The sequence below is a fragment of the Mesoplodon mirus genome (assembly GCF_964341445.2).
Source record: "Mesoplodon mirus genome assembly, chromosome: 13".
Lineage (NCBI taxonomy): Eukaryota > Metazoa > Chordata > Mammalia > Artiodactyla > Ziphiidae > Mesoplodon > Mesoplodon mirus.
In genome coordinates, this window is record NC_138989.1 from 89,334,679 (window position 1) to 89,361,881 (window position 27,203).

Here is a 27,203-nt window from a genome sequence, read left to right on the forward strand (position 1 = left end):
TTTCCTAAGTGATTTGCTTTTTGCAAAAGTATAATCCCTCACCCTTTGATCTGAAATTCTAAGAAGACCATAGACACTCAGTTATAAATGTGCCCCATGGGCATTTTATAGGAATTCATACTTTCACAGACGGAGGTACTTCTTGGCGTTTGACTTTAACTCACCCAAACACATAATGTTTTTGTGGGTACAGTTTCAGCTGGGAGATGAAAAAGTTCAGGAGGTGGTCGGTGGCTGAACAACCACGCGAATGTACTGAACACCCCTGAACTGCATACTCATAAATGGTTAAAACGGTAAATGTTACGTTACATATGTTTTACTTTTTACCACAATAAAAACAGCCTTTCTTAGTTGGCACGTACTGTATCAACACTCTCCCTTACAGTTTAACAAGGTACAGAACTCCCAGCCGCAGCCTCTCCCTGTCCGTGGTTCTAGAGGGCTGCTGGAATACGGGGTTGGGGGGGGGCGGGGGGCAGGGCCTAGGGGGCGTATCCTGCATTCACGCCCCCAGAGAAAACAACACAGGAGTAAACAGCTCCAAATCCAACTGTCAGTCTCATCCTAATTCTCTGCCTGCATTTGTTAAATGCCACAAAGTGGCTTGGGGCTTTACGAGAGCCCGGGTGCAGGTGGAGTCTGCTAGAGATGGTGGCCTCTGTGCTGAATCACTTTCCCACAGGAGAGGATGGAAACTACAGAGATACAGGGCAAAAACAGGAAGACAAATCACTATGCAAGAGGAAATCCAAATCTTGCTTACGCTTCTGGAAAAGAAAAAAGTTCATGATGGAAATTTTAACCTCTGGACTCCGAACTAGTACAGGTAAATCATTTGTACAGTAAACTACTTGGCACTAAGGTACCACTGAAGTTTACTGTGTTCTAAATAAGGGTTCTCCTGGCTCTGGGAACACAGTACGGTCTTTAATGCGGTCTTAATCAATTCCAGTTCCCAAGGCTGACTGCTTGTTCTGAGCTGTGGACAGTCACATGGCACACCCATTACAGTGAAATGGCTGGATGTCACCGGCTCTACATCCTTTGTTGAAAGGTGCCAGATAAGCCCTCACCAGGGGGTATTTTAAATAAATTCCAAACAACTTCAATTGAGAACTATATTTGGAATGTTTAACCTTTCTTGAAGCTTCAGTTTCAAAACGAGAACAATTACACAACTTGGTTTGTTGTGACAGGCACATGATAGCTTCAGAGTCCTTGGTCAACAGTAGACCGTTAAATGAGCATTTGTCTTGAGAGCAGAAGGGATATATGTGTTCTGAGGCTGTGTGCGTGAGTCACTGGAGAAGCCGGCTCTGATCTTCACCCCAGAGGTTCTGGTTCCTGGGTTGGGATGAGCTCCAGAATCTGCATCTTACAAGCTTCCTCCCCTCCCTGGGGTTCTGAGGCCGGTGGCCCCCAGGCCACATGGGAATTACTTTTAAGGACTCCTCAAGTAAGACGGTAACAGCGGTGGACCTTAGGAAGGAATGGACGGTAAAGGGAAACAAGCGGGCTATGACTGAGCCAGGGAATGACATAAACAAACACAGAAGCCAACATGCGAGATGCTGGCGTAAGGAGCCATGATGCACTGTAACGAAAAACGTGATGAGGATGCTCGCAGCTGCTGTGGGGCGTGAGCTGTATGTCAGGGGTCAGTCCAGCCTCTAAGCTGCTGAACCGGGTGTCTGGGCAGAAGGAGGGAGTGACAGGCAGGAGGCCAGCTCAGCCCACCGGGGTGCCACAGGCTGCCCAGTAGAGCCACAGAGACCAAGAGGAGGGGTCAGGCAGGCAGAACGTGGAGAAGTAGTCAACAGAGCTGGAAGACAGGCCAGAGTTTGGGAAGAAAGGAGAAAGAAAGTTGAAAAGGAACAAACCAGCAAGGAAACATCTCCAGAGCTGTGAGTTTAAGGGCCTTGGACAAAGGTGGCACCAAAGCAATTTCATTCAGGGCTTTGGAACCATTTGTCTACAACAGAGCATCCTTCTTCGCCTCCAGCTGCTTGTTTAGAATGGTTCCCTCCTCTTCACTGGTGAATTCCACTGAGGACAGATCACAGCGGACGGGGGGGCTTCAGACGAGCCCACCCGGATTACCACCAGCTTCCAGTCTCCACAGCTGTCCTCTGCAATGCGAAGCCCTTTTAAACAGAAATGGCCACATAGACCTAGCGGAACCTGTCACAAGAGTGTCCTTGAGCATCTCCGTGTGGTGTGCTTTCATGGGAGCTGCACCCGGGGTCCAGTCTCCTTCCTGGGGCTTCCATGGGGCCCACACCAACTGCAAGCTCTCCTCCAGCCGTCTTCATTCTCTCCCCAAAAGAATTTCTTCCAAATGGAGTGGCATTTAATTGGATTCAAAATGACTACTAACAGGAACATAAACAGCTTCCCCAGCCCAGTGACCCTAAGGATACAGGTAGGTGTAGATTAGATGGGCTAGCCTTTAGCTAAGAGGGAAGACTTCACTGTTTTGAGTAACCTGGAGCTTTTTTCTAGCAAAAACACGTCAAATGCAAAATGCTTAAAAGAACACAATTTAAGATTAATACCGGGCTTCCCTGGTGGCGCAGTGGTTGAGAATCTGCCTGCCAAGGCAGGGGACATGGGTTTGAGCCCTGGTCCGGGAAGATCCCACATGCCGCGGAGCAACCAAGCCCGTGCGCCACAGCTACTGAGGCCCGTGCGCCTGGAGCCCGTGAGCCACAACAAGAAGAGCCGCTGCCATGAGGGGCCCGCACACTGCAACAAACAGTGGCTCTCGTTCGCCGCAACTAGAGAAAGCCTGCGTGCAGCAACGAAGACCCACTGCAGCCAAAAAAAAAAAAAAAAGATTAATACCGATCAACTACTTCTCACCTACACAAAAGATGTTTTAGCCAGCCACTTTGTAAACACGCTAAAAAAAAATGGTCTCGACAGAAGGCAACTGGAATATAGATCTCCCAAGGGATGTGTGATTGGTCCCCAGATCTTATCAAGACCTTGAAGGGCTTCTCCTACGTGCACCCTTCTCTCATCTGCAGGTTCTGAGGGGGATCTGTCATCTGACCGCATCCTTGGCCAGAAGCTCATAATGTAGCCACCAGCTCACGAGTGAGCCCCTCCTGTTTGCAGGTGGCGATACGCAATCCCCAGGCTCTCCTGGAGCTCAGAGACCCCTGGTCACCTCCCACCATTTCCTCCCGTCACAGACTTCAGCCTGGCACTGCGAAACGGAGCGCACCAACTTCCTGCTTCTCCCGTGACCCTGCGCACGCTTTTTAGTCGACACTCAGCTCTGGCACCGCCTCTTCACAAAGCCCTCCTGGACTCTCCACCTAACGCACTTCTTCCCAGTTCCCGGAGCACAACCCCCTGGGTGGTCGCTGTTTTCACGGCAGACTGTGGGGCTGCGGGTCCCCTGTTAGTGCAGGAGCCACGACCTGACCTTGTGCCCCAGGACTTGGCAGTGCTGAGCACAGAGCAGGTGCCCATCAGCGAGGTGAGCCCGTCCGTGGGTCACGTCAGCCGAATGAGTGAGTCAGCAAAGAGCTGGGAGCTCTGTGACTGTTAGGAATGACGGCCTGGAAGCCGCGTCTTTAGCCGGGGCTCTGCGTTTCCCAGTGCAGAGCCAGGGCTGGCTGACCTGGGAACCACTATCCAGATCAAAGGGGAATGAAGCAAGGACCTGACTTTTGGAAGCGGCCAGAGGCCAGGTCACCTCTCCAAAATCTCTGTGCTGACACCTGTGGACACCCGTCCCCAACAAGGGCCAGGAAAGCTCAACCTTAACCCCTTGCTTACAAACGCCCACGGGGGCTGGCGCTTCTCGACCTGCTGGCCTTCAGAAACACTCGGTAAAACCCGGTTTTAACTCCAGGCACAGGGCCCCCCCAAAGCTGCACACCTGCTGCGGGGATGCTGCCAGCCTGCTCAGCACAGCAGGCCTTCCGGATGGAAAGGAGCGGGGCCCCACCTCACGGAGAGTGTGGCCTAGGACACGCAGCGGGCACGGGTTCCCTCGGGCCGCAGGGGAAGCAGGTGCGGTGGGCAAGGCACCACCCACAGGGCACCTTGGCCCCACAGGGCGTCTGCTTCAACCTCCCCACGGCTCTCCATCAGCCTTGGAGCAACCCGCACGGCCCTGCAGCAGCCGGCCCATCCCTGGGGCTACAATGCCTCCCTGCAACATGCCTCCTACTAGAACCTGCACCCAGAGAGCAGGAACATGACCCAACCTGCGTGCCGCAGCACTGGCGGGGCATGAGAGTCAGCGAGTCCAAGAAGGAATGACCACTTGCCGGCCTGAACGCAGGCGGGCCCCACGGGAGGTGCCTGAGTGCCAGGCTCTGAGCACCTCCAAGGCCTCAGGCACACATGTGGGGCTGGGGTGTGGATGCAGAGTGTACAGGCTGGGCTGCTCCAGAAGGCCAAAGAACCCCTCCCTTCTAAAAGCAGGTGACACCACATAACCCTCACCCACCCTGGAAACAGAAACACAGCCCTGTTACATTACCCGAGGAGTATGTTGCTTTACGTTTAAAAAGAGTTTTCAAAGAGAAATACTATGGAGAACAGTATGGAGGTTCCTTAAAAAACAAAAAATAGAACTACCATACGACCCAGCAATCCCACTACTGGGCATATACCCTGAGAAAACCATAATTCAAAAGGGTCATGTACCAAAACGTTCACTGCAGCTCTATTTACAATAGCCCGGACAAGGAAGCAACCTAAGTGTCCATCAACAGATGAATGGATAAAGAAGATGTGGCACATATATACAATGGAATATTACTCAGCCATAAAAGGAAACAAAATTGGGCTATTTGTAATGAGGTGGATAGACCTAGAGTCTGTCATACAGAGTGAAGTAAGTCAGAAAGAGAAAAACAAATACCGTATGCTAACACATATATATGGAATCTAAGAAAAAAAAATGGTTCTGAAGAACCTAGGGGCGGGACAGGAATAAAGATGCAGACGTAGAGAATGGACTTGAGGACATGGGGAGGGGGAAGGGTAAGCTGGGACGAAGTGAGAGAGTGGCTTGGACATATATACACTACCAAATGTAAAATAGATAGCTAGTGGGAAGCAGCCACATAGCACAGGGAGATCAGCTCGGTGCTTTGTGACCACCTGGAGGGGTGGGATAGGGAGGGTGGGAGGGAGGGAGACGCAAGAGGGAGGGGATATGGGGACATATGCATATGTATAGCTGATTCACTCTGTTGTAAAGCAGAAACTAACACACCACTGTAAAGCAATTATACTCCAATAAAGATGTTAAAAAAAAAAAAAAAGAAATCCTACTAACACAGGCAGCCTGACAACCAGGATTATCAGCTGAAACAGGAAAAGAAAGCCCCAAACCGTGCCTCCGTTCCTGGCCTTATTTCCCATCAGAGCAGAACTACTTGAGCTCGTCCTCACTGAGCTGGCTTAAATACATGTGTGGATCGTCACAAACGAGCCACACTGATAAGACAGGAAAGAAACGATACGATGCCCACGTGCAGCCACACGGTCCTTTGGCCTCCGTGGAAGCAAACGGCTTCAGCTGGTACCGTCCGCCCCACCCCCACCCCCCCGGGCGGCTTCCCCCCAGGAGCTCACGTCCTGCCGGTCTTCAGCTCCCACCCAGGGAGGCCAGGTTGGGAGGGGCTCCCTGAGCTCAGGAGTCTGGAGCAGGATAATCAGCTCGCGGGGGCAGGCTGGGACCTGCAAGGTACCAGACTCACGAGTCCACGGCGGCTGCTGTCCTAGCAGGAGGGCAGCCCTCCCCCCACACCGTTTGCCAGCCCCTCACTGGCCTTTGCTGCAGCGTTCAAGACAGTAAATTCAAAGCTCACGAGCTTCCATGCCACACAAGAACGGCCTTCAAAGATGTGTTTTAAAAAGACCCAATTCAAATGTCATTCTAATGCCCTGCTAAAGAGAGGTCCACTGGCAAAAATATACTTTAGTTAAAATATGCATGCCTTTTAATCCGGCAAGAACATTTCTACCAATTAATCCTGAATCTGACATGTACACGAAAAGGTACAACACAGTTTATTATAATGAAAAATTGGAACAGTTTAAATATAAATTATTATGGGATTGGTTACATTTTGTTAAATTCATACAACTGCTATGTCTGTTAAAAAGATGGTGTATATCTATGTATCTACAAGGAGTCAAAAATATGATGCTAGGGGCTTCCCTGGTGGCGCAGTGGTTGAGAGTCCGCCTGCCGATGCAGGGGACACGGGTTCGTGCCCCGGTCCGGGAAGATCCCACATGCCACGGAGCGGCTGGGCCCGTGAGCCATGGCCGCTGAGCCTGCGCGTCCAGAGCCTGTGCTCCGCAACGGGAGAGGCCACAACAGTGAGAGGCCCGCGTACCGCAAAAAAAAAAAAGAAAAGATGCTAGGCTAAAATAATCTCTATAGTATGTGTATTATGACCCTGTTTATGTGAAACTATATCCAACTAGTTGTATCTACACCAAGGGGTCTGGAGGGGGCTCACCAAACTGCTAACAATGGTCACCTCAGGGCAGTGAAGTTATTTCCATGTTGTTTGAATTTTCTTTTACAAACACGTTATAAACAGAAAAAACATCTTTTAAAACAAAAGTTTCACAAAGGGTTTAATGACATAGGATATGTTTATGGTATGTAAGGATTTAAAAAAGAATCCAAATTATTAGTATACTATGGGCTTGAATACATAAAAAAGTATATATGACTTGCAAATAAATAAGGAAAGAGGAGAATCCAAAAGTCCATCTGTGTAAACTCTCACTGTTTATACACAAGGTGTTCTGTGGGACAAAGAATAAAATCAGCCTCTGATGTTCTCCCCTCCCTCCCAAAGGCTCAACTGGAGGGGAAGTTGCAGACCCAGTGACATGGGTGGCGTGAGCCACGTCCAGGACACGGCGAGGCCCAGGCTGCCCGACAGCGCCTGCACAGAGTGGCCAGCTTTTCCAGGACAAGCTCTTTCTGGACGGTGGGCGGCTCTGGCTTTGTTTGCTTTTTAATGAGCTAACATCAGCACATTCTCTCCCCCCATCCACTCCCACTCCAGGGGTGAACACCGGCTTCAGGCATTTTGTTTTCTGCATGTTCCCACGGTAGAGCAGTGGGAGAGTTTTTGCCCTTTTTCACAGTTGGAAAAAAAAAAAAAAGGAAATTCTCCAAACACACGAACTTCCAGGAATCAGTGACAATTAAAAAAGCAAATGTGTCTCATGAAAAAGCTCCCAGAGCAGAGGGGTGTTTAACTGCAGGTTCTGACACACCTGTTCCTATACGCGTGGGCGCATAGATGCAGCTAATTCAGCCAAACTACATCTTTACCCTGCCCTCAACACACAGCCTCAAAACCTTAGGCAGCATCTGAGGAAAGAGAGTAAAACGGGGAGAGAAATAGAGAGATTCAGCTGTGGCAGCTAAACTGTTAGACCCGCTGAGTGATTCCTGCTGAGCAGTAAAAGCCACCAACGTAAAAGTCAAACACGCCTCCTGCCAATTAAGGACGAATCCAAGGAAAGCGTTTATAAGCAGAATTTGCAGGCCTGATACTTTAAGAGTCTGCCAGTGTCTATAACCAAATTGTCAATGACTCTATATGTTTTACTTTGAAGAACTTCCCTTAATTACTTTTTCCGGCAACACGCTTAAGTGACATGACAAGCAAATACCCCTACCTCCCCACCCTGCCCTGAGTCATGCCACTTCTGATAAGTCAAAAGTTTTAAAATGTGTCTTCCTCATTCTGGAAACCCCAAAGAATGCTAGAATGCCAAGAGCAGTTAACAGACACATGTAAATGAGCAACATTTATGTTTATTTTATTTTATTTTATTATTTTTTTTTTTTTCTTTTTGCGGTATGCGGGCCTCTCACTGTTGTGGCCTCTCCCGTTGCGGAGCACAGGCTCCGGATGCGCAGGCCCAGCGGCCATGGCTCACGGGCCCAGCCGCTCCGCGGCATATGGGATCCTCCCAGACCGGGGCACGAACCCGTATCCCCTGCATCGGCAGGCGGACTCTCAACCACTGCGCCACCAGGGAGGCCCTATGTTTATTTTAAAAGTAAATAGTTGAGAGCCCTCTAATTATGCTGGAAATCTTTTGGTATAATTGTCTTCAACAAGCCTCCTCTGACACCCTGGGAGGCCCCTTACCCCACGGACAGAAAGCAACTGAAATTCCATCAGGGTTCCTCCCCTGGTCCTGGGCTGGGACCTGGGGGTAAAAGGGCCATCTCTTAAATGATGAGAACACAGGGGTCGCTAGTATTGGGAGGGTTTATTTGATGGGTAAGTGGTGACAAGTGAGTGTCAGCACTTCCTGTTTATTCTGCTAAAAATAGACTCCCAGCTCCTTTGCTGGTCTCATCCTGCATTCCCTCTGACTTGGGCCCGTTTCCCCAGGGTTCCTGCATGCTCGGGGAGGGCAGGGGTATGCAGGGGATGGAGAGGATCTGGGATCCGGGTTCCCCACTGCGACTACTTCATCCTGGTAACTGCTCTTCTTCTTTACTTAAATGGGCAGAGCATCAACGTGAAAGGCGTAATGACACCCTTTATTTACCCAAGGGAAAAACCCCACAGCTGGTAACAGCAGCCAGCCCAGGACAGAGGACTGACAAAGAAATGCGGAAGGAAAGAAGTCTGCAGATGTGAAGGCCAAAGGCGCGGTTCTCTGCCCCCTGTGGACACAGATGCCCCTGACTGGGTCCCAGGAGGGCAAAATCCCAGTCATCGCTGGCCTGTTGTCTGAGCGCCCGAATGCAGACTATCCACAGCTGGGTTCTTAACTCTGAGTCCCAAGAACCCTCCGCAATCCGACGAGGCCTGGGAATGCCTTCTCAGAATAATGTTCTTAAACGCATAAAGTAAGAGACATGGGATGATAAAAGAAAGAAATTACTTTGAAGGCAATGATCAAAACACTAAAGCAAGTGGGGGATACAACGTTACATATGCTTTCTTACTAATGCATTCACAACAACAATCTGCACTATTTAAAAATAATTACTGTAAATGATATTCAAGGTCTCTGGCTGATATGATCACATCGTATGAGAATGCTATCTGTGATTTCTACTGGTAACAAAGTTGCAGGTCCTGCTAATTTTACTGTGCCTGCCACTGACATTCCTAATGAGTTCAAGGATGGCAGCCAGGGAAGCCCCTTAGGAGCCAACTTGGGTGTCCTGAGCGCTATCTTGAGTCCCAAAGCCAGCGCATCAGGACAGCAGGTGCTGCTCACAGCTGAGGCCACAAGTGAAGAACAAAAGTCCCTATTACCAGGGAAAAAGATGATTTAAAAAAAAAAATCTGTACAAATAAATGAGTTAAAAAGTCAAAGTATTCACATGGATTGAGGATGGCTGAAGTTTGGAAATAAAGGCTGGAGACGAGCCCAGATGACTTCACTCAGGGCCGAGACTCAGATCCAGGAGAGTCTGGTTTGCATCTCATACTTTTAATTCTTAACAACTTTACTGGGATATAATTTACATCCCATAAAGTTCACCCGTTTAAAGAGTATAATTCAATGGTTATTGGTATATCTACAGAGCTGTGCAACCAGCATCACTATCGAATTTCAGAAGATTTCCATGATCCAGCAAAGAAACCCTGTACCTCCCACCCTCATGAATGTGCCTTCTGTCTCTACAGACTGCCCATTCTAGACTTTTCATATACAGTTGATTCTCGTTATCCACAGTAGTTACGTTTCACAGCGTCTCCATGAACACCGCATTACTGAATACTGAACCACGGCTGCCAGGAAATACAGGGTCCTGTGAGCCTCTGATCACAACATTTTCATCCACTGAGCAGTAAACTTGCATTAGTGTGTTTCTGGCTGAGACGCCTGATTTCATATATACTATTGATTCATTAACATCGAACTCATGGCCAAGAGCATTTTCTAAGTAAAGCACATCCCATCCACCTTGGGCTCAGAGAAGCCCTACAGCACTCTGGCACTGTGCTTGGGGCAATTTTAAACAGTGAAATCACACGCACACACACGCACACACAGGAGAGTTCTGGGATGACGGTAGAGAAGGGAGCACCAGGGACACCCCCCACCTGGACAACAACGGCAGGACCTGCTGGGGTAACTAATCTGGAAATCTGAGGCCTGTCGAAGGCTCACGACTCCAAGGGGAAGAACTAGAAGGTTACTGCCCTCAACTCTGGTTCATTTCAGGTCTTAGCACCCACCCATCGCACCCCCAGCCACACAGCAGGCAGCTCCGCATGTATGTCTGGAGCAGCTTGCAGGAGCCAGGGTGGGCAAAGAGGACTCTGCCCTGCAAATACCAGGAATCTGTGCTCTGATGCTGACTGTTGCATCTGATTGCAAAGGTGCAGCCAGAGGCAGGTGGCCATTGTTGTTACACTTTCCCCCACTGTTGCAAACCCCTCCCCAAGAAGCTGAAGTGACCTGAAGGGGATTTCAAAAGTGAGTGCCCTTTTATCCCCCCTTTTTCTCTTTTCCCCTTTCATGAACCAGACATTAAAGACTAGGACATTGAAAAACAACTGCGAAAATCAGAAAGTGACTGTGCGTGCCCAAGGAAAGTCTCAGAAAAGACCTCCGAAGTTATTAATTTTACACCTCATGCAGATGGCTTGGCAGAGAAAGCCTACAAAAATAATTTTAAAAAACCAAAAAAACAAAAACAAAAACCACAAAAATCCCCCAGCAAACCCTGGGGGAGGGGTAGAATCTGATTTCCAGAGTTGCCATGTTATTAGATTAAAATGTCCAGTGTTCAACAAAAAATCACAAGGCATACAAAGAAATAAGAGGGTATGGCCCATTCACAGGAGAAAATAATTCAACCGAATCTGTCCCTGAAAAGATTTAATGGCAGATATATTAGACAAAGACTTTAAAACAACAGTCCTAAAAATGCTCAAAGAACTTTAGGAATATGTGGAGAAAGTAAAGAAAACAAAGTATGAACAAAATGGAAATATCAACAAATATATAGAAAACCTAAGAATAAACCAAAAAGAAATCCTGGAGCTGAAAAGTACAATAACTGAACTGAAAGATTCCCTCGAGGGATTCAAAGGCAGATCTGAGCAGGCAGAAGAAAGAACCAGTGAACAGAAGACAGGGAAATGTAAATCATCAAGGCTGAGGACTAGAAAGCAAAAGATTGGGGGGAAAAAAAGAAAGTACCCTAAGGGGCCTGTGGTACACCATCAAGAGGACCAACATATGTATTATGGGAGTCCCAGAAGAGGAACAGAGATAGAAAAGAGCAGAGAGACTATCTGAAGAAGAATGGCTGAAAACTTTCCAAATTTGAATAAAGACATGAATATAAAATTCAAGAAGCACAGCAAATTCCAAATATGATGAACTCAAAGACACCCACATTGAGACAAATTTTAATCAAACTTTCAAAAGCCAAGGACAAATAGAGAATCTTGAAAGCAGCAAGAGAGAAGCAAAATCATCACATGCAGGCCATCCTCAATAAGATTACCTGCAGATTTCTCATCAGAAACTTTGGAGGCAAGTAGACAAAGGGCAATGTATTGAAAATGTGGAAAGAAAGAAACCTGTCAATGAATAATCCTATACCTGGTAAAACTGTGCTTCAAAAGTGAGGGAGAAATCAAGACATTTCAACATATACAAAAGCTAAGGGAGTTCATTACCACTAGACCTGCCCTGCAAAAAATGCTCAAGGGAGTCCTGCTGATGAAATGAGAGGACAGTAGACAGAATTTCAAAGCCAACTGGAGAAATAAAGATCTCTATAAAATTAAATATATGGGTAATTATAAATGCTATAGTATTGTGACAACGTTTTAGACTGGACTTTTTGTTTTCTACATGGTTCAACACATTAACACATTTTTAAAAAAAGAAAATAATTGTAAGTATAAAGCTAGTAGTAAGGTAACTTTGATTTGTAACTCCAAATCTTTTTTTCTACGTAATTTAGGAGTCTAATGCATTTAAAAGAATCATTAATTTATGTCTGGGGGCACACAATGTAAAAAGATGTAATTTTGTGACATCAACAACAAAAGTAGTAGGGACAGAGCTGTAAAAGGACAGAGTTTCTGTATGTTACTGAAGGTAAGATGGTATGAATTCAAATTACAGTGTTATAACTTTAGGATGTTCAATGTAATTGTCATGGTAGCCAAAAAGAAAATAGCTGTATAATATACACAAAAGGAAATGAGAAGTGAAGTTAAACATTCATAACCAAAAAAACCCACAAAAGAAGATAGGATTACAGAAAATGAGTAACATATAAGACATATATATGTCTTATATATTACTATAAGACATATACTAAGCAAATAGCACAATGGCAGAAGTAAGCCCCTCTTATCAGTAATCACCTTATATGAAAACAGATTAAACTCTTCAATCAAAAGACAGAGATTGGCAGAATGGATAAAAACATATGTTCCACCTATAGGCTGTCTGCAAGAGACTCACCTTAGATCCAAGGACACAAACAGGTTGAAAGTGAAAAGATGAAAAATGGTATTCTATGCAAAGAGTAACCAAAATAGAGCAGGGGTAGTTATCCTTATAGCAAATGAAATGGATGTTAAATCAGAAAAGATTACAAGAGACAAAGTATAACACCATATGCTAATAAAAGGTTCATACAGCAAGAAGATATAACAATTATAAACATTTATAAACCAAATGACAGATCATCAAAATATATGAAGCAAAGCCTGAAGAAACAGACAGTTCTACAAGAATAGTTGGAGACTGAAATACCCGTCTCACAATAATGGATACAAAAGCCAGACAGAAGATAACTAAGGAAATAGAGGACTTAATACAATAAACCAAATAGATCTGATACACACGGAACACTCCACCAAACAACAACCACATACACAGTCTTCTCAAGTGCACATGGGACATTTTCCAGGATAGACCATATGTTAGGCCACAGTGTAAGTCGCAGAAGATTTTAAAAAGACATCATACAAAGAATCTTCTCTATTTACAATGGGATGAAGTTACAAACCAAACAGAAAACTGGAAAATTCACAAAACTGTGGAAGGTAAACAACACACCTCTAAACAACCAATGGGTCAAAGAGGAACTCACAAGGGAAGAAAGAAAATACTTAAAGACAAATGAAAATGAAAATAAACATACCAAAACTTATGGGATGCAGCAAAAGTAGCGTTAAGGGTAAATTTATAGCTATAATGTTTGCATTAGAAACCAAGAAAAGTCTCCAATCAACAACCTAACGTACCACTTAAGGAACTAGAAAAATAAGAACAAACTAAACTGAAAGCTAGCAGAAGGAAGGAAAGGGTAGAGCAAAACTAAAAGAAATGGAGTATAGAAGACCAGTGGAACACATCAGTGAAGCTAAATGCTGGTCCTTCAAAAAGATCAAGAAAATCGACAGATCGTTAGCTAGATAAACTAAGAAAACAGAGTGAAGACTCAAATTACTAAAATAAGAAATGACAGTGCAGACGACCATTTCTACCATTACTACCATTTCTACATAAATAAAGGAAATTATAAGAGAGTACTATAAACAATTTTACACCAACAAATTGGATAACCCTGATGAAATGGACAAATTCCTAGAAGTACAAAACCTACCAAGACGAAGTCAAGAAGAAACAGAAAATCTAAATAGACCTATAACTAGTAATGAGATTGAATAAGTAACCAAAAATCTCCCCCCCCAAAAAGCTCTGGACCTGATGGCTTCAGTGGTGAATTCTACCAAACATTTAAAGAAGAACTAATACCAATCCTTCTCAGACTTTCCCCAAAACTGAAGAGGAGTGAACACTTCCCACCTCATTCTAGGAGGCCAGCATAACTCTGATACCAAAGCCAGACAAAGATACCACAAGAGAAGAAAATCACAGACCAACATTCCTTATGAACATTCCTTATGAACACTGATGCAAAAATACTCAACAAAATACTAGGATACAGAATTCAGCAGCAAAGTAAAAGGACTGTACACCATGACCTAGTGGGATTTTTTTCTGGAATTCAAGGATGGTTAAACACAAAAATCAATCAATCAACAACATGAAGGGAGAACAAAAACACATGATCACCTCAAATGATGCGGAAAAAGCATCTGACAAAATTCAACATCCTTTCATCATAAAAACACTTCACAAAATGAGAAATAGAAGGAAACTACCTCCACATAATAAACTATATGTGAAAAACCCACAGCAAACATATATACTCAATGGTGAAAGACTGAAAGCTTTTCCTCTAAAATCAGGAAGAAGGCATAGATGCCTGCTTTCACCACTTCTATTCAACAAAGCACAGGAAGTCTAGCCATAGCAATTAGGCAACAGAAAGAAATAAAAGGCATCCAAACTGAGCAGGAAGAAGTAAAATAATCTCTGTTTACAGATGATATGACCTTATATGCAGAAAATCCTAAAGATTCCACAGAGAAGCTGTTAGATCTAATAAATGAATTCATCAAAGTAGCAAGATTCAAAGTCAACACATAAAATCAGTGGCATTTCTATATATAAGCAAGGAACGATCTGAAAAGGATATTACAAAAACAATTCCAGTTACAAGAGCATCAAAATTTATCAAGTATTTAGAAATTAACAACCAAGGAGATGAAAGTCTTATACAATGAAACTTTAAAACACTACTGAAAAAAATTAAAGACATAAATAAATGGAAATATATCCTACGTTCATGGATTGGACGACTTAATATTGTTATAATGCCAAGATTACCCAAAACAATCTTACAGATTCAAAGTGATCCCTATCAAAATCCCAATGCTATTTTTTTTCAGGAATAGAAAAACCATCCTAAAATTCATATGAAATCTCAAAGGACCCTGAGTAGTCAAAACAATCTTGAAAAGGAGACTAAAACTGGAGGACTCACAGTTCCTGATTCTAAAACTTATTACAAAGCTACAGTAATCAAAACAGTGTGATACTGAGATAAAGAGAGACATAGAGACTGATGGGATAGAATAGAGAGCCTGGAAATAGACTCTCACATATAGTCAAATGATTTTTTACAAGGGTGACAGGACCACTAAATGTTTAAAGGACAGTCTTTTCAACAAATGGTGTTGGAAAACAGGATATCCACATGCAAAAGAATAAAGTTGAATGCTTACCTAACATCGTACACAAAAATTAGCTCAAAATGGATCAAGAACCTACATTGAAGACCTAAAACTATAAAACTCTTAGAAGAATACGTAGGACAAATGTCTTATGACATTGGATTTGGCAACGATTTCTTGGATATGATACCACAGGCACAGGTAAGAAAAGAAAAATTAGACAAATTGGACCTCGGGAAAAATTTAAAATTTTGTACACCAAAAGACACGATCCACAGAGTAAAAGGCAACCCAGAGCATGGGAGAAAATGTTTGCAAATAATATATCTGATAAGGGATCAATATCCAGATAAATAGAGAACTCCTAAAACTCAACAACCAAAAACAAACAACCTCGTACAAAAGGGGCAAAAGACTTGAACAGACATTTCTCCAAAGAATACATATGAATGGCCATTAAGCCAGTGAAAAGATGCTGAACACCACAAGTAATCGGGGAAACACTAATCAAAACTACAATGAGCTACCGCCTCACACCCACCAGGATGGCTACGATCCAAACACCAGAAAGCAGTGAGTGCTGGTGTGGATGTCGGGAAACTGGAACCGTTACACACCATTGGTGGGGATGAGACTGGAACAGCCACTGCGGGAAACAGTATGAGGGTTCCTCAAACAAAATAAAAAATAGGGCTTCCCTGGTGGCGCAGTGGTTGGGAGTCCGCCTGCGGATGCAGGGGACGCGGGTTCATGCCCCGGTCTGGGAAGATCCCACATGCCGCGGAGCGGCTGGGCCCGTGAGCCATGGCCGCTGAGCCTGCGCGTCCGGAGCCTGTGCTCCGCAACGGGAGGGGCCACAACAGTGAGAGGCCCGCGTACCGCAAAAAAAAAAATAAATAAATAAAAATAAAAATAAAAAATAAAAAATAGAATTACCACGTGACCCAGAAATTCCACTTCTGGGTTTATACTCAAAGAGGGTCTCAAAGAGATATTTGTCACTCATGTTCACAGCAGCATTATTCACAACAGCTTAAATGTGGAAGAAACTCATGTGTTCATCAGCAGATGAGTGGATAAGCACAATGTGGTATTGTCATAGAATGGAAGGAGGACTAAATTGTGACACAGGCTACAACATGGATGAACCTGAAGGACATGATGCTCAGTGAGATGAGCTGGCACAAAAGGACAAATCCTGTATGACTTCACTTATAGGAGGTACTCAGAGTTGTCAAAATCCTAGAGACAGAAAGTGGAATGGTGGTTGCCAGGTTTGGGGGAGGGGAAGTGGGGAATTACTGTTTAAAAGGCAGAGTGATTCAGTTTTACAAGATGAAAAGGGGATGGATGGTGGCGGCTGCACAGCGCTGTGAATGTATTTAATGCCACTGAGCTGAACACTTAAGAATGGTTATGATGCTAAATTTTATGTTGTATGCATTTTAATACAATTTCACAAAACAAAAAAGTACAAAAATTTGGAAAATGTGGCACTAAATAGACCATGAAAAGCTCGCTTGTTCACAGCGTGAGCTGACACAAGCAGGCAGAGCAGTGCCTACTTAGCCTCGTCTGGAACATGCGTTGGCAACCTGTGCACGTCTGCAAACGATTGTGAAAGGGCCCCGCGTACTGAAACTGGACTGAGTTCACAAACACAGAATCTGCACAGGATGAGGACAGATCATAAATGGAATCCTGTAACACGGCTGTTTCATCCACCTGGCGTTCTTTCCCATCTGTACTGCAGTCTGGACCCTTCAGTACTTTGTTCCTGCTTATGGCTGAATAATATCTCATTGGATGGATATACCACATTTTGTTTATCTATTCATCCACCACGGAAACATGTTTTCCATATCCTAGTATTCTGCTGAGGGGTTTTTACATCTATATTCATAAGGGGTGTTGGTCTGTAGTTTTACTGTGGTGTCTTTGTGTGGTTTGGGGAGGGGATTAGCAAGTGGCAAACAAATTCATTTTCCTAAACATCACTGTGGGTGTATTTCAACACCTATTAGAAGAATGACTCTTCATTTGTGATGGTCAAACAATTTCCTCTTACAATACACATCAATGTACAGAAAGTTATTAAGTAAACTACAGACCGGGTGTGGTTACAGTAAGATCATGAGAATGGCATCACTGTGACCCAAATCTCAGGACCCGCGCTGTAGGACAAGGACATGGGACTTGAGTGCCACCTCCAGAGGGACCTCGGCTCGGCCCCACCCGTGACGGACAGACCCTGTCACACGGTTAGCGAGTCTTTCCTGAACACGTAGGGCACCAGGATGGCTCCTGCTTGCCACCGTCCACAGAAACACGACTGCCCTTGCCTCTCCCACTGCGATGCAGTCTTTACAGTTGGACTCCATTGAGGAGAGTGAGAGGAGAGCCCCAGTCTCCCCAGTGACGGAGCGAGGGGCCAGGCTTTGGGAACATCAGGAACATTTTCCTCTCAAAGCCTGACAATAACCTGAGGTAGGTTCTCCCACTGTACAGATGTGAGAACATTAGGGTCGGGGGTCGTCGAGCCGCGAGAAAGTGCTGGGGGCAGGGTATGAATGCGGCTCCCTGCCGTCACCTAACAGAGAAAGGCAGGGGCTGGAGGCGAAGCCTGCACCCTTACAACACAGGACGGTTAGAAACCCTAAGGCAGCTAGTTAAACTCTGGGCTGTTCCTCTGAGGCCAAGGGAAAGAGGAAAAGAAAATAATAAAGACAGGGGGCAGGGCCTGAGCCAGCAAGCTGAGCAGCAAAGCCATCCGAGCGACCCGTGGAAGCTGGCACATCCCCGCCTGCGGCTTCCCGCCTCACCTGAGCTTCGGTGACTCGACGGCACAGGCTGCCAAGTGTCCCTAGGGCTGCCCTCACAAAGGGCAGGAGTGCCTGAGGCGGTGCTCCCAGTGCAGCCGTACAGAGCGGCCTGTTTCCTACACAGGTGGCAAAGCCTGTGTGCACGTCCGTCACTCACAGGGCTTCACACCCACTACTCATCCTTCCGCACCCTGTGAGACAACGCCGCGACCTGGGATGGCCGGGGCACAGCTGTAGACGTGGCATCTGGACCACGCGCCAGCCCTGGGAGCAACTGATGATACGACACAGAGAGAGCAGAATAAAGAGACAAGGGGCTGGGGGCGGGGGGGCCACAGGCCGATCGAGACCAGGCCTTGCTGAGAGGGTGGACGAGAAGAGGCGCCCAAACGGCGTGAGCGGCGGCGGGCTCCCTGCGGCCCCAGCAACTCCACAGGAGGGCGAAAGCCAGTCCCCCCGCCACCGTGAGGAAGTGACAGCTGTGTTGACTTTCGGTGCCATCAGCAGGACACCCAGGCTAAACCGGGGCTGCAGATGCACAGCTTTCTGATCTAGTGCCAGGGAACCAGCCCGAAGTGAGGTCAGCAGACCGCCTGCCGTTCCCTTGCTACACACTCCCTTCCAACGCCGCAGACGAGAAGCCGGCGTTCAGAGCACGGGCTGCCGGCCAGCACGCTCTGAGCGCTCGGCATGTGCGGCCTCCCAACCTCGGGACGGCTCGGCGGGCGAGCACTCTTCGAACACCGTCACGCAAAGCGGGGGCGGGGACTCGGGCGGAGGAGAGAGCGCCAGGCACCCGGCCCGCGCTTCGGCCTCCCGCAGTCTCACGCTTACCAAGCCTGGCTCGGGCTCCCGCAGCGGGGAGGGCGCCCCGCCCAGCACGCTGTGCTGCGGCTTCCAGTGTCCGTGAAGCTGCCCCCCTGCCCCAGAGGCTAAGACCGTCCTCTCTCCTCCCCTACGCCGGAAGTCCACGACGGCGAGTACGGTGTCCCCACCGCCATGCTGCTCCCCCGCGGTGGTCAGCACTTGCTGGGGGCACAGAGGTCTGCTCAGGGAAGGAGGGACGGTTGTGACCAGGGCCATCATAAGGTGCCTCTTTCTGTAACCTCAGGCCTCGCCTGCAGGCGGCTCTTTTCTCCAGTACGTTATGTAGAGTCCTCAGGGTTCTCCCAAGTTCAGAGACGATGAAACAAATCTAACACGCAGCTCTGAGAAGTGACCCCACAGCAGAGCGCCCCACCTGTCAGCCGTTAACCTGTGTTAGTGACTTGTTCTCACATAAAATGATACTGTTCTTACTTACAGCAAAGCTAGGCCTTCAGAGCTAAAAGTTAACCAAAGTTATACTCTAAAGCGAACGTTTTTTCCAACCCTAAAAAGGCAGTGGAAAACATATACTAATAACCTGAAGTTTCATTCTTGGGTTACTGGCTAATGCATCCAGTTAAAATACTGAAAATATCGATATTATTTTTCCTCGGTATTTAAAAATCATAAGTCAACACGATTTCAGGTGGAAAATGCAGCTCAAATATTGTTAAGCCTTTCTAAGAAATTAACGTTGACCCAACAGATGTTAATTTCTTTAGTCTCCCACCAAAGGCTAGAAAACAGAATAACATGGTTCTGAAATGACAGACAAAATAGAAAACTGTATTTATTTTTTAAATGAGCGCCGAGCAAGAGCAACAGCTCAGCCTCCTCGGTACCTCGTTTCTGGATGAAGACCCTGAGCAGGGGGTTTGCGCTGGAGACCGCCTTGCAGAAGTTGTCATCGTTGTTGATGGGCAGCAGGTCGCCATGCACGTCTGCGTAGCCGATGGTCACCTCAGTGTTGGAGATGTGGTGGGTGTGCACAACCAGCTTGTAGAAGTCTTCGAACTTTCCAGGCTTTTGACGGTCCAAGGAGAACCTTCGGAACTCGGCTCCAAACTACAACGAAATAGACAGCGGGTACGCGAACAGCAGGGAAAGGGCAGCAGAGCTGTGGCTTGTTCACCTGACAAAGGAGCATTTACAGAGCCACCAGGAGGCCTGGGACACAGCTGCGAACGGCACCCCAGTCCTCAGGGCTACGCGAGCCCAGAGGGGAGGGACCAGCTCACTCAGCATGGACCACGTCCTGAGTGCAGGACAGGCGCTGGAGCTCCGTTTGTGGGGGACCCTCACCTCATCTGAGGACGCTGGGGCGCATCTCCAGGCCCAGGCAACAGCACAACCCCAGGGCAGCCTTAGACACTCAAAGGTGGGAGGGAAGCAAAGGCCAGCTGCAGCTTCTGAACTCCTTCCTAAGGGCAATGGGAAGTCCTGGAACAATTGTAACATTAAGGAAACGACTTGATACGATTTGCATTTTTAAAAAGACCAAACGGCTGCCCTTCAAAAGGATCAGATGCTTCACAAATCTCTGGGGCAGGAGGATGGGTTCTGGACTGGCCAAAAGGACAGAGCACGTCTTTTCAAAAAAAGATGCTATGCACTCTCCTGTTGTAGGAAACATGCAGGGCCCACCTCCTTCCTGTCAGCCCTTGGCTCTGGCTCAGATGCCCACAGAGTTGCCTGCAGACCTCCAGGCCACCTGCCAGGGGAGGACCCTGGGTCAGCTCCCATGGGCCGACTGTCCAGCGATCTCAGGAGAGGACCCTGGGTCAGCTCCCACGGCCGGACTGTCCAGCGATCTCAGGACACCGCCTGTTTGTTTGGCCTGAGGCTGCTGGCTTAGGACATGCTGTTGTACCTCACTTGCCAAAGGGGCCTTTATTCAACAGGCGGAACAGATTCTGTGCCCTTGTATATAACTGACAACTAATTATATTGGCTCCAAAATACATAAAAATGAAATGTCTAACGTTTACACAAACCAATAGTTACATCATCTAGACATTATGTCAACTACTCAAGGGCAATGCGACTCAAACCATACAGGTGTGAGTGGTTCTAAACTTTGGGGAGGCATCAGAATCACCTGGAGGATGCCAGAGTTCTGGAATTGCCTGATATGGAATGCAGCCCAGGAATGTGCATTTTTAACAAGTTCCCAGGAGAAGCGGATGGTACTGGTCTGCAAAGCACACAGACAAAACCACAGATTTAAAGGGAATCAGTCTTCAGACCTCAACCTCCACAGATCTCTTAGAAACAGAGCCTCAGATCCCATTTCCCTTTTAAAAAGCAAAGGACAACACCCATCCTGCACTGCCCCAGGAACGAAAAACTTCAAGTTTGGGAAAACCACCTTCAATGGCTAATCGAAACGAAAGCCTGGCTCCGCAAGCCAGGGCCCAGGGGAGCACTCTCCTTCGTCCTCTGCTGTTGCCAGAGATGCCTCCCCTTGAGACGGGGTCCCTCTCCCTTTTACTTAAAAGACAAGCACCGTTCTCCTTCTCGGTATTTTCTCCAAGCACTCACAAGAACAGGCTCACAGTAAGCAAGGCACACCCCACCCCTTACACACAGGGGAGACATCCCGGCCGGCAAAACTTTTCCAGACACAAGAGACAAGCAGACGACACAAGGTTAATGGGATTTTTCATAATCAGTTATCCAGTCACATCACGAATGTTTATTTCAATAGCAGTCAACCACCATCTTTCCAGTCTCATATATCTCACACATGCTGACTTCCAGAGCAATTAGTTTTTATCAGTATATGCCTTATTTTCACTAAATACACGAGAAGAGCTTCATCATGTCTAATGAAACCAGGTATTTTTGACTTATATATAATTCCCAGTTGAATATTCCCCCAAACTGGACACAACACACTCACTTTCATCCAAGGGACACCAGGGGACTCTCATTCCTCTCCCTCATGCTAGACTTACGCCGCATCCTGCAATTTAAGTAATGAGAAACAGCATGCATTAAATAAGTTAGTTCTGCGATGTTTTAGTCCTAACTGTACTTGGTAATTAACTTCAGATGAAATTTAATTTGTTTCTCAGTTCTTTTAATAATTTTCCTCAAAATACATGTTAATTTGAAGTGCAAATGAGCTCTGACTTCTTCCTGACAGAAGTCTGATTTCTGTTGGATAAAGAGGCTGGTTCTGTCAATCCAGTTATATGTTGAATATGCTTCATATGCTGAATGAGTTCCACAGTTGGGCAAAGAGGTGTGAAATGTAATATGATAAAAGCATTTTTTCAAGCTTTTTTTTTATTGTGGCAAAATATACATAAAATTCACCATCTTAACCATTCTTAAGTGTACAATTCAGTGGCATTAAGTACATTCATACTGTTTTACAACCATCACCACCATCCATCTGCCTTAACTCTTTATCTTGTAAAACTGAAAGCCTATACCCGTTAAGCAATAACAACACATTTCCCTGCCCCCCAGACCCTGGCAACCACCACTGTGCTTCCTCTCTCCCTCCCTCCCTCTCTCTCTCTATACACACACACACACACACACACACACACACACACACACACACACACATATGCATATAATTCTTTATCAGATACATGCTTTGTAAACATTTCCTCCCATTCTGTCTTTTACTCTGTGGATCTGGGTCCTTTAAGTAACCAGGGTGCTGGGAGGGAAAGCTGGACTTTTTATTTATTTATTTTTTTTAAAGCTGGACTTTTGACACAGTTCTGTAACTTGCTTCCTAACCTAGGTCAGGCACAGTTACGGCAAGTTTTTCTTAAAACTTTCCTTAGTAAGTATTGAACTTCATTTGAAATTGGTAATGGAGTGAGCCTTTTTACGGGTCTGGTTATCGGATAATAAGTGAAGGAGTGAAGCTCAGCGGTCACCCTTTCGTGAGTCCTGCCGTGGGAACACAGTCCAGTGAGACGCTGAACACCTTAAAGGGGTGGTGAGTCTCCAGTGAACTTCAATGTTGGTTCAGGCATTTCATAGGGATCCCTCTACCCTAATGCAGTGGTCTCCAAATGTCACATATCCCCTCAAGAATTTTGGAAAACCTACCACTATGAAGAGGATAATATACTTTTAAGTTGGCATCTAAATTCTTCATAAGAAAAATAAATAGTTGCAAAGGATACAATTTCCAGCATGCTGTAAGTATTTCATTTAAAAATATTTTATCATATGATCTTTTAAATATAGTCAGTGAAATCTAAATGCCATAGTGATTTGATACTACTATCATGCATTTTAAAATAGAATGAACAAGCTCTTTTATAAAAATCAGAAATTCAACAAGGATGAGAAACCCCTGCTCGCCACAACTAGAGAAAAGAAAGCCCATGCACCGCAACGAAGACCCAACGCAGCCAAAAAAAAAAAGAAATTCAACAAGGTTCCTTTTTCTCTTTGATCTCGTTTCCATTACAATGCTCCAAGAGAATTTAACCCTGATATTTTATCCTAATAATTTATGCTTGATTACCCTATCACTCTTCTCTACAACGAAATTAGATAAATTGAAATTAAACATTTTCCCCAAGGCCATAAGGCTCTCTTTGTGAAAAATATTTCAAAGTTGTTTCTAATGGGTATAGAGTTTTAGTTTTGAAAAACGGAAAGTGTTCTGGAGTGCATGCACAACAACGTGAATGTAATTAACACTACTAAAGTGTACACTAAAAAATGGCTGAGACGGTAAATTTTATGTATGTGTATTTTATCACGTTTATAAATCAAGTAATATAAAATAAACAAAAATAGATTTTTACAGTAAAAAAGTTTCTAGATTGAGTCATGACAATTATTAAATCAGGTTGGAACATAGTTATAAAACTTGACAAATAATTATTAGCCTTCCAAAGTAAACATTTAAAAAATCTTTTGCTTAATAGAAAGTATTTATTGCTAAATGAGGCAAGGGTAGCATCGATTCTTCTGCTGTTTCTTATTGTGGTGTTGGCACTGAGGAGCCTTTTCACATGAAGCAGGACATAGATAGACACAAAGATGCTCAGCCCTGTGAGTCTCACCAAGTCTTGGGCCAGAAGTAACCACAGAGCAGCCTATCATTAGAATTATTTCAAACAATCTATTAGCTGACAATTCAATTAGGACCACTTTCAAGTTTGTTGAAAACAAAGAATTGGAAAATACTTGACTTGGAAGATTTATTGCCCCGTCATTAGAGCCATTTTCACTTTTTCAATTTCTGGTAACTATACCAAGAATTATACGACAATGAATTGTGCCGGCTAATTCCTTCATTTAAAGGCAACCTGTCTGATCTGATAGAACAGGGAAGTAAAAATATAAAATTAGTACCACATGCCAATATTTTTAAAAAATAAAATAGTTTTGTCATAATAAAGTTGGACCCCTACCTAACACCATTACAAAGATTAACTCGAAATGGATCCATGACCTAAATGTAAGGCCTAAAACTATAAAATTCTTAGACAAAAACATAGGGCAAAAGTTTCAGTCCATGAGGTTTGATAATGAGTTCTCGATATGACAGCAAAGGCACAGGTAACAGAATTAAAAAAATAGACGTTGGACTTCTTAAAAACTAAACTGTGTGCGTCAAAGGACACTATCCACAGAGTAAAAAGGCTTTAAACAGTGACAAATACAGTCGTACCTCTCTATCAGCAGAATCCTAAGAAGCTCAAGTCCCTTATAAAATGTCACAGTACATGCATATAACCTACGCACATGCCCCACCCCCCATACTTTAAATCAACTCTAGATGACATATAATACCTAATACAATGTAAACACTATGTAAATAGTTGTTAATACAATGTAAATAGTGGCCAGTGCACACCATATTCAAGTTTTACTTTTTGAAAATTTCTGTAGTTGTTATTCTGAATATTTTCTATCCACAGTTCGTTGAATCCATGGATGCAGAACCTGTGGATACTGAGGGTCCACTGTATTCAGAATATATAAAGAATTCCTAAGCAAAATGTTATTCAGCCTTAAAGAGCAAAATTCTGGCATTTGCTACAGCATGGGAACTTGAGGACACTATGCTCAATGAAATAAGTCAGTCATAAAAGGACAATACTGTATGATTCCACTTATATGAGGTACTCAGAGTCGTCAAAATCATAGGAAGTCCCATGGTGGTAGCCAGGGGCTTAGGAGGAGGGGAAAATGGTTAGTTATTGTTTAATGGGTATAGAGTTTCAATTTTATAAGATAAAAAGAGTTATGGGGATGAATGGTGATGGCTGCACAATAATGTGCATGTATTTAATATCACTAAATTAAAAAATGATTAAGATGGCAAATTTTATGTTCTGTGTATTTTTCAAATTTATTTATTTATTTATTTGTTTGTTTATTTATTTATTTATTTTTGGCTGCGTTGGGTCTTCGTTGCTGCACGCTGGTTTCCTCTAGCTGCGGCGAATGCGGGGGAGATGCTTTGTCGTGGTGCGAGGACTTCTCATTGCAGTTGCTTCTCTTGCTGCAGAGCACGGGTTCTAGGCGTGCGGGCTTCAGTAGTTGTGGCACCTGGGCTCATGGGCTTAGTTGCTCCATGGCATGTGGGATCTTCCCAGACCAGGGCTCAAACCCGTGTCCCCTGCATTGGCAGGCACACACTCAACCACTGCGCCACCAGGGAAGTCCCTGTTCTGTGCATTTTAACACAAATTTAAAAAAAAAGATCTAGGGTTCCTTGTCAAAATGGCTAATTCTAGATATGAGTCAAGAACTTTATATGAGCCCATGAATCTCATCCTTCTAAGAAGCAAGGAATTATCAAAGACTGTTAGGGTCATATCAAAAGGACTCAGGAACTAGTTTGAATGATCTCCCAACAGCTGAAGATGGGACATTTGTGCATTTATCATCCATAAGGATAATAACTGCTATGGATTGGAACACATCCAATATGCATAAATAATGCATATTTGTTTATAATGAGAACCAAAATTTTATTTTTTACTTTTTGGAGGGTGCCAGGGAACCAACCTACTACTTTGAAAATAAGTAGATAAAAGGAAAGAATCAAGCATTTTCCCCAAAGAAACATCATTAATTATTGGGAAATTAACAGATGTAACAACTCCTTATTTCCCAAAGCTTGCAGATAAATAAACTGTTATTCCATTATGATCTTGATAATATTTACTGAATTTTACAGCTGACCCCACCTGTTATTCCTACAACAGGATAGTAAAAATGGGGGAGGGGGTTCACCTCTTTAAATTTTTTAGTTATCTCAAATATGAAATAAGGAAGTCAGTAAGCAAAACTGAATTGGCCTCTAAATGAAATTTACTTTTATTTCCTTTAAAAATATTACATAAGTAATACAATGATCATTATAATTAGAAAACCAAGATTTACCTACACATCTCTTTTGACGCTCCTTCCCTTCAGGAAGAAGGGAGACTTCTGACAGATGCTTGTTGAATGAATAATACCCAGAACTTGGTTGCTACACAAGTAATATGCTACTGAGTGCACTATGTTACTGATAAAGTTCTTTGTCAACAAGAAGCCTTTCCTTGGTCAAGAAGCAAGGAGACAAAAAAGAGTGGTAGAAACCCAAGATAGCTAAGAGCTGGGGAAGTTCAAGTTATTTGTTGTTCTAAATGAATCCTGAAGTACTTCTAGAGCAGTGGAGTCATGATCTGCAAAAATCTGCTCCTCCATAAAAGCCATGAGAACTCTGGCAAAGATAGTAAAAAAGCAACTTTTTGAGAATTCTGGAAATTAACCAAAGGTTTGCAAGCAATAATCCAAGGTGCATTTATTCCAGAAAAGCAGCTGAATCTCAGAACAGCAAATTTTACAGTGTTTGAACTTCCCCCGTTCCTCAGCTTTGAAAACCAGCAGCCTAATAGCTTTACAGGGGGCAGAACTGGTTTGGAGCTCGCCCAAAAGCCCCATCCTTATATAACTGTCATCTTTAAACCTGTCTCACAAGTCCCTGGAAAAGCCCGGTTCACAGGGTTTGTCTCTATGTGACCTGAGTCAGAGATCACTCATTGGGAAAAGCCCTTTCCTCAGGACATTTGTTAAGAACAATCAGCAGCAATTGTTTAATGATTAAAGATTATACAATAAAAGTTCCATTTTTAAATGGAATTTTTACAACATGAAGGAAATTATATCCTTTGTAACTATATTTAATACAAGAAAACTTAGATGTAAACTTCAACATATGTTATCTGTTCTATAGAGGTAATTCTCAAAATTCTTTTAGGGGGGTTGTAACATATGAAGATTACTGCATTAGGGTATAGGAATCTCTACAAAAGTACCCGAGTCAAGTACCAGCTGGGACAAACACAATAAAAAGAAATGCTGGGGATTCCCACCTGTTAGGATGACTACTGTCAAGAAACAGAAAACAAGTATTAGTGAGGAT

At 44.6% G+C, this 27,203-nt stretch overlaps 1 protein-coding gene across 4 annotated transcripts in view; it reads right to left on the reverse strand.

The window, feature by feature from the left end:
* The window catches only part of PARD6G (par-6 family cell polarity regulator gamma), a 108,184-nt gene that overhangs the window by 52,769 nt on the left and 28,212 nt on the right, over nt 1–27,203 (reverse strand). For 2 of the 4 annotated variants that reach the window (XM_082640070.1, XM_082640071.1), the window contains exons 2-3: nt 21,696–21,758; nt 19,636–19,858 (exon numbers count right to left, since the gene is read on the reverse strand). In XM_082640070.1, the coding sequence (XP_082496196.1) occupies nt 19,636–19,858; nt 21,696–21,701 (229 nt within the window). In that variant the 5' untranslated portion in view covers nt 21,702–21,758. Of the gene's footprint in view, nt 1–19,635; nt 19,859–20,095; nt 20,234–21,695; nt 21,759–27,203 lie in introns of all 4 variants that reach the window. The other 2 variants (XM_082640068.1, XM_082640069.1) reach the window with 2 other exon arrangements.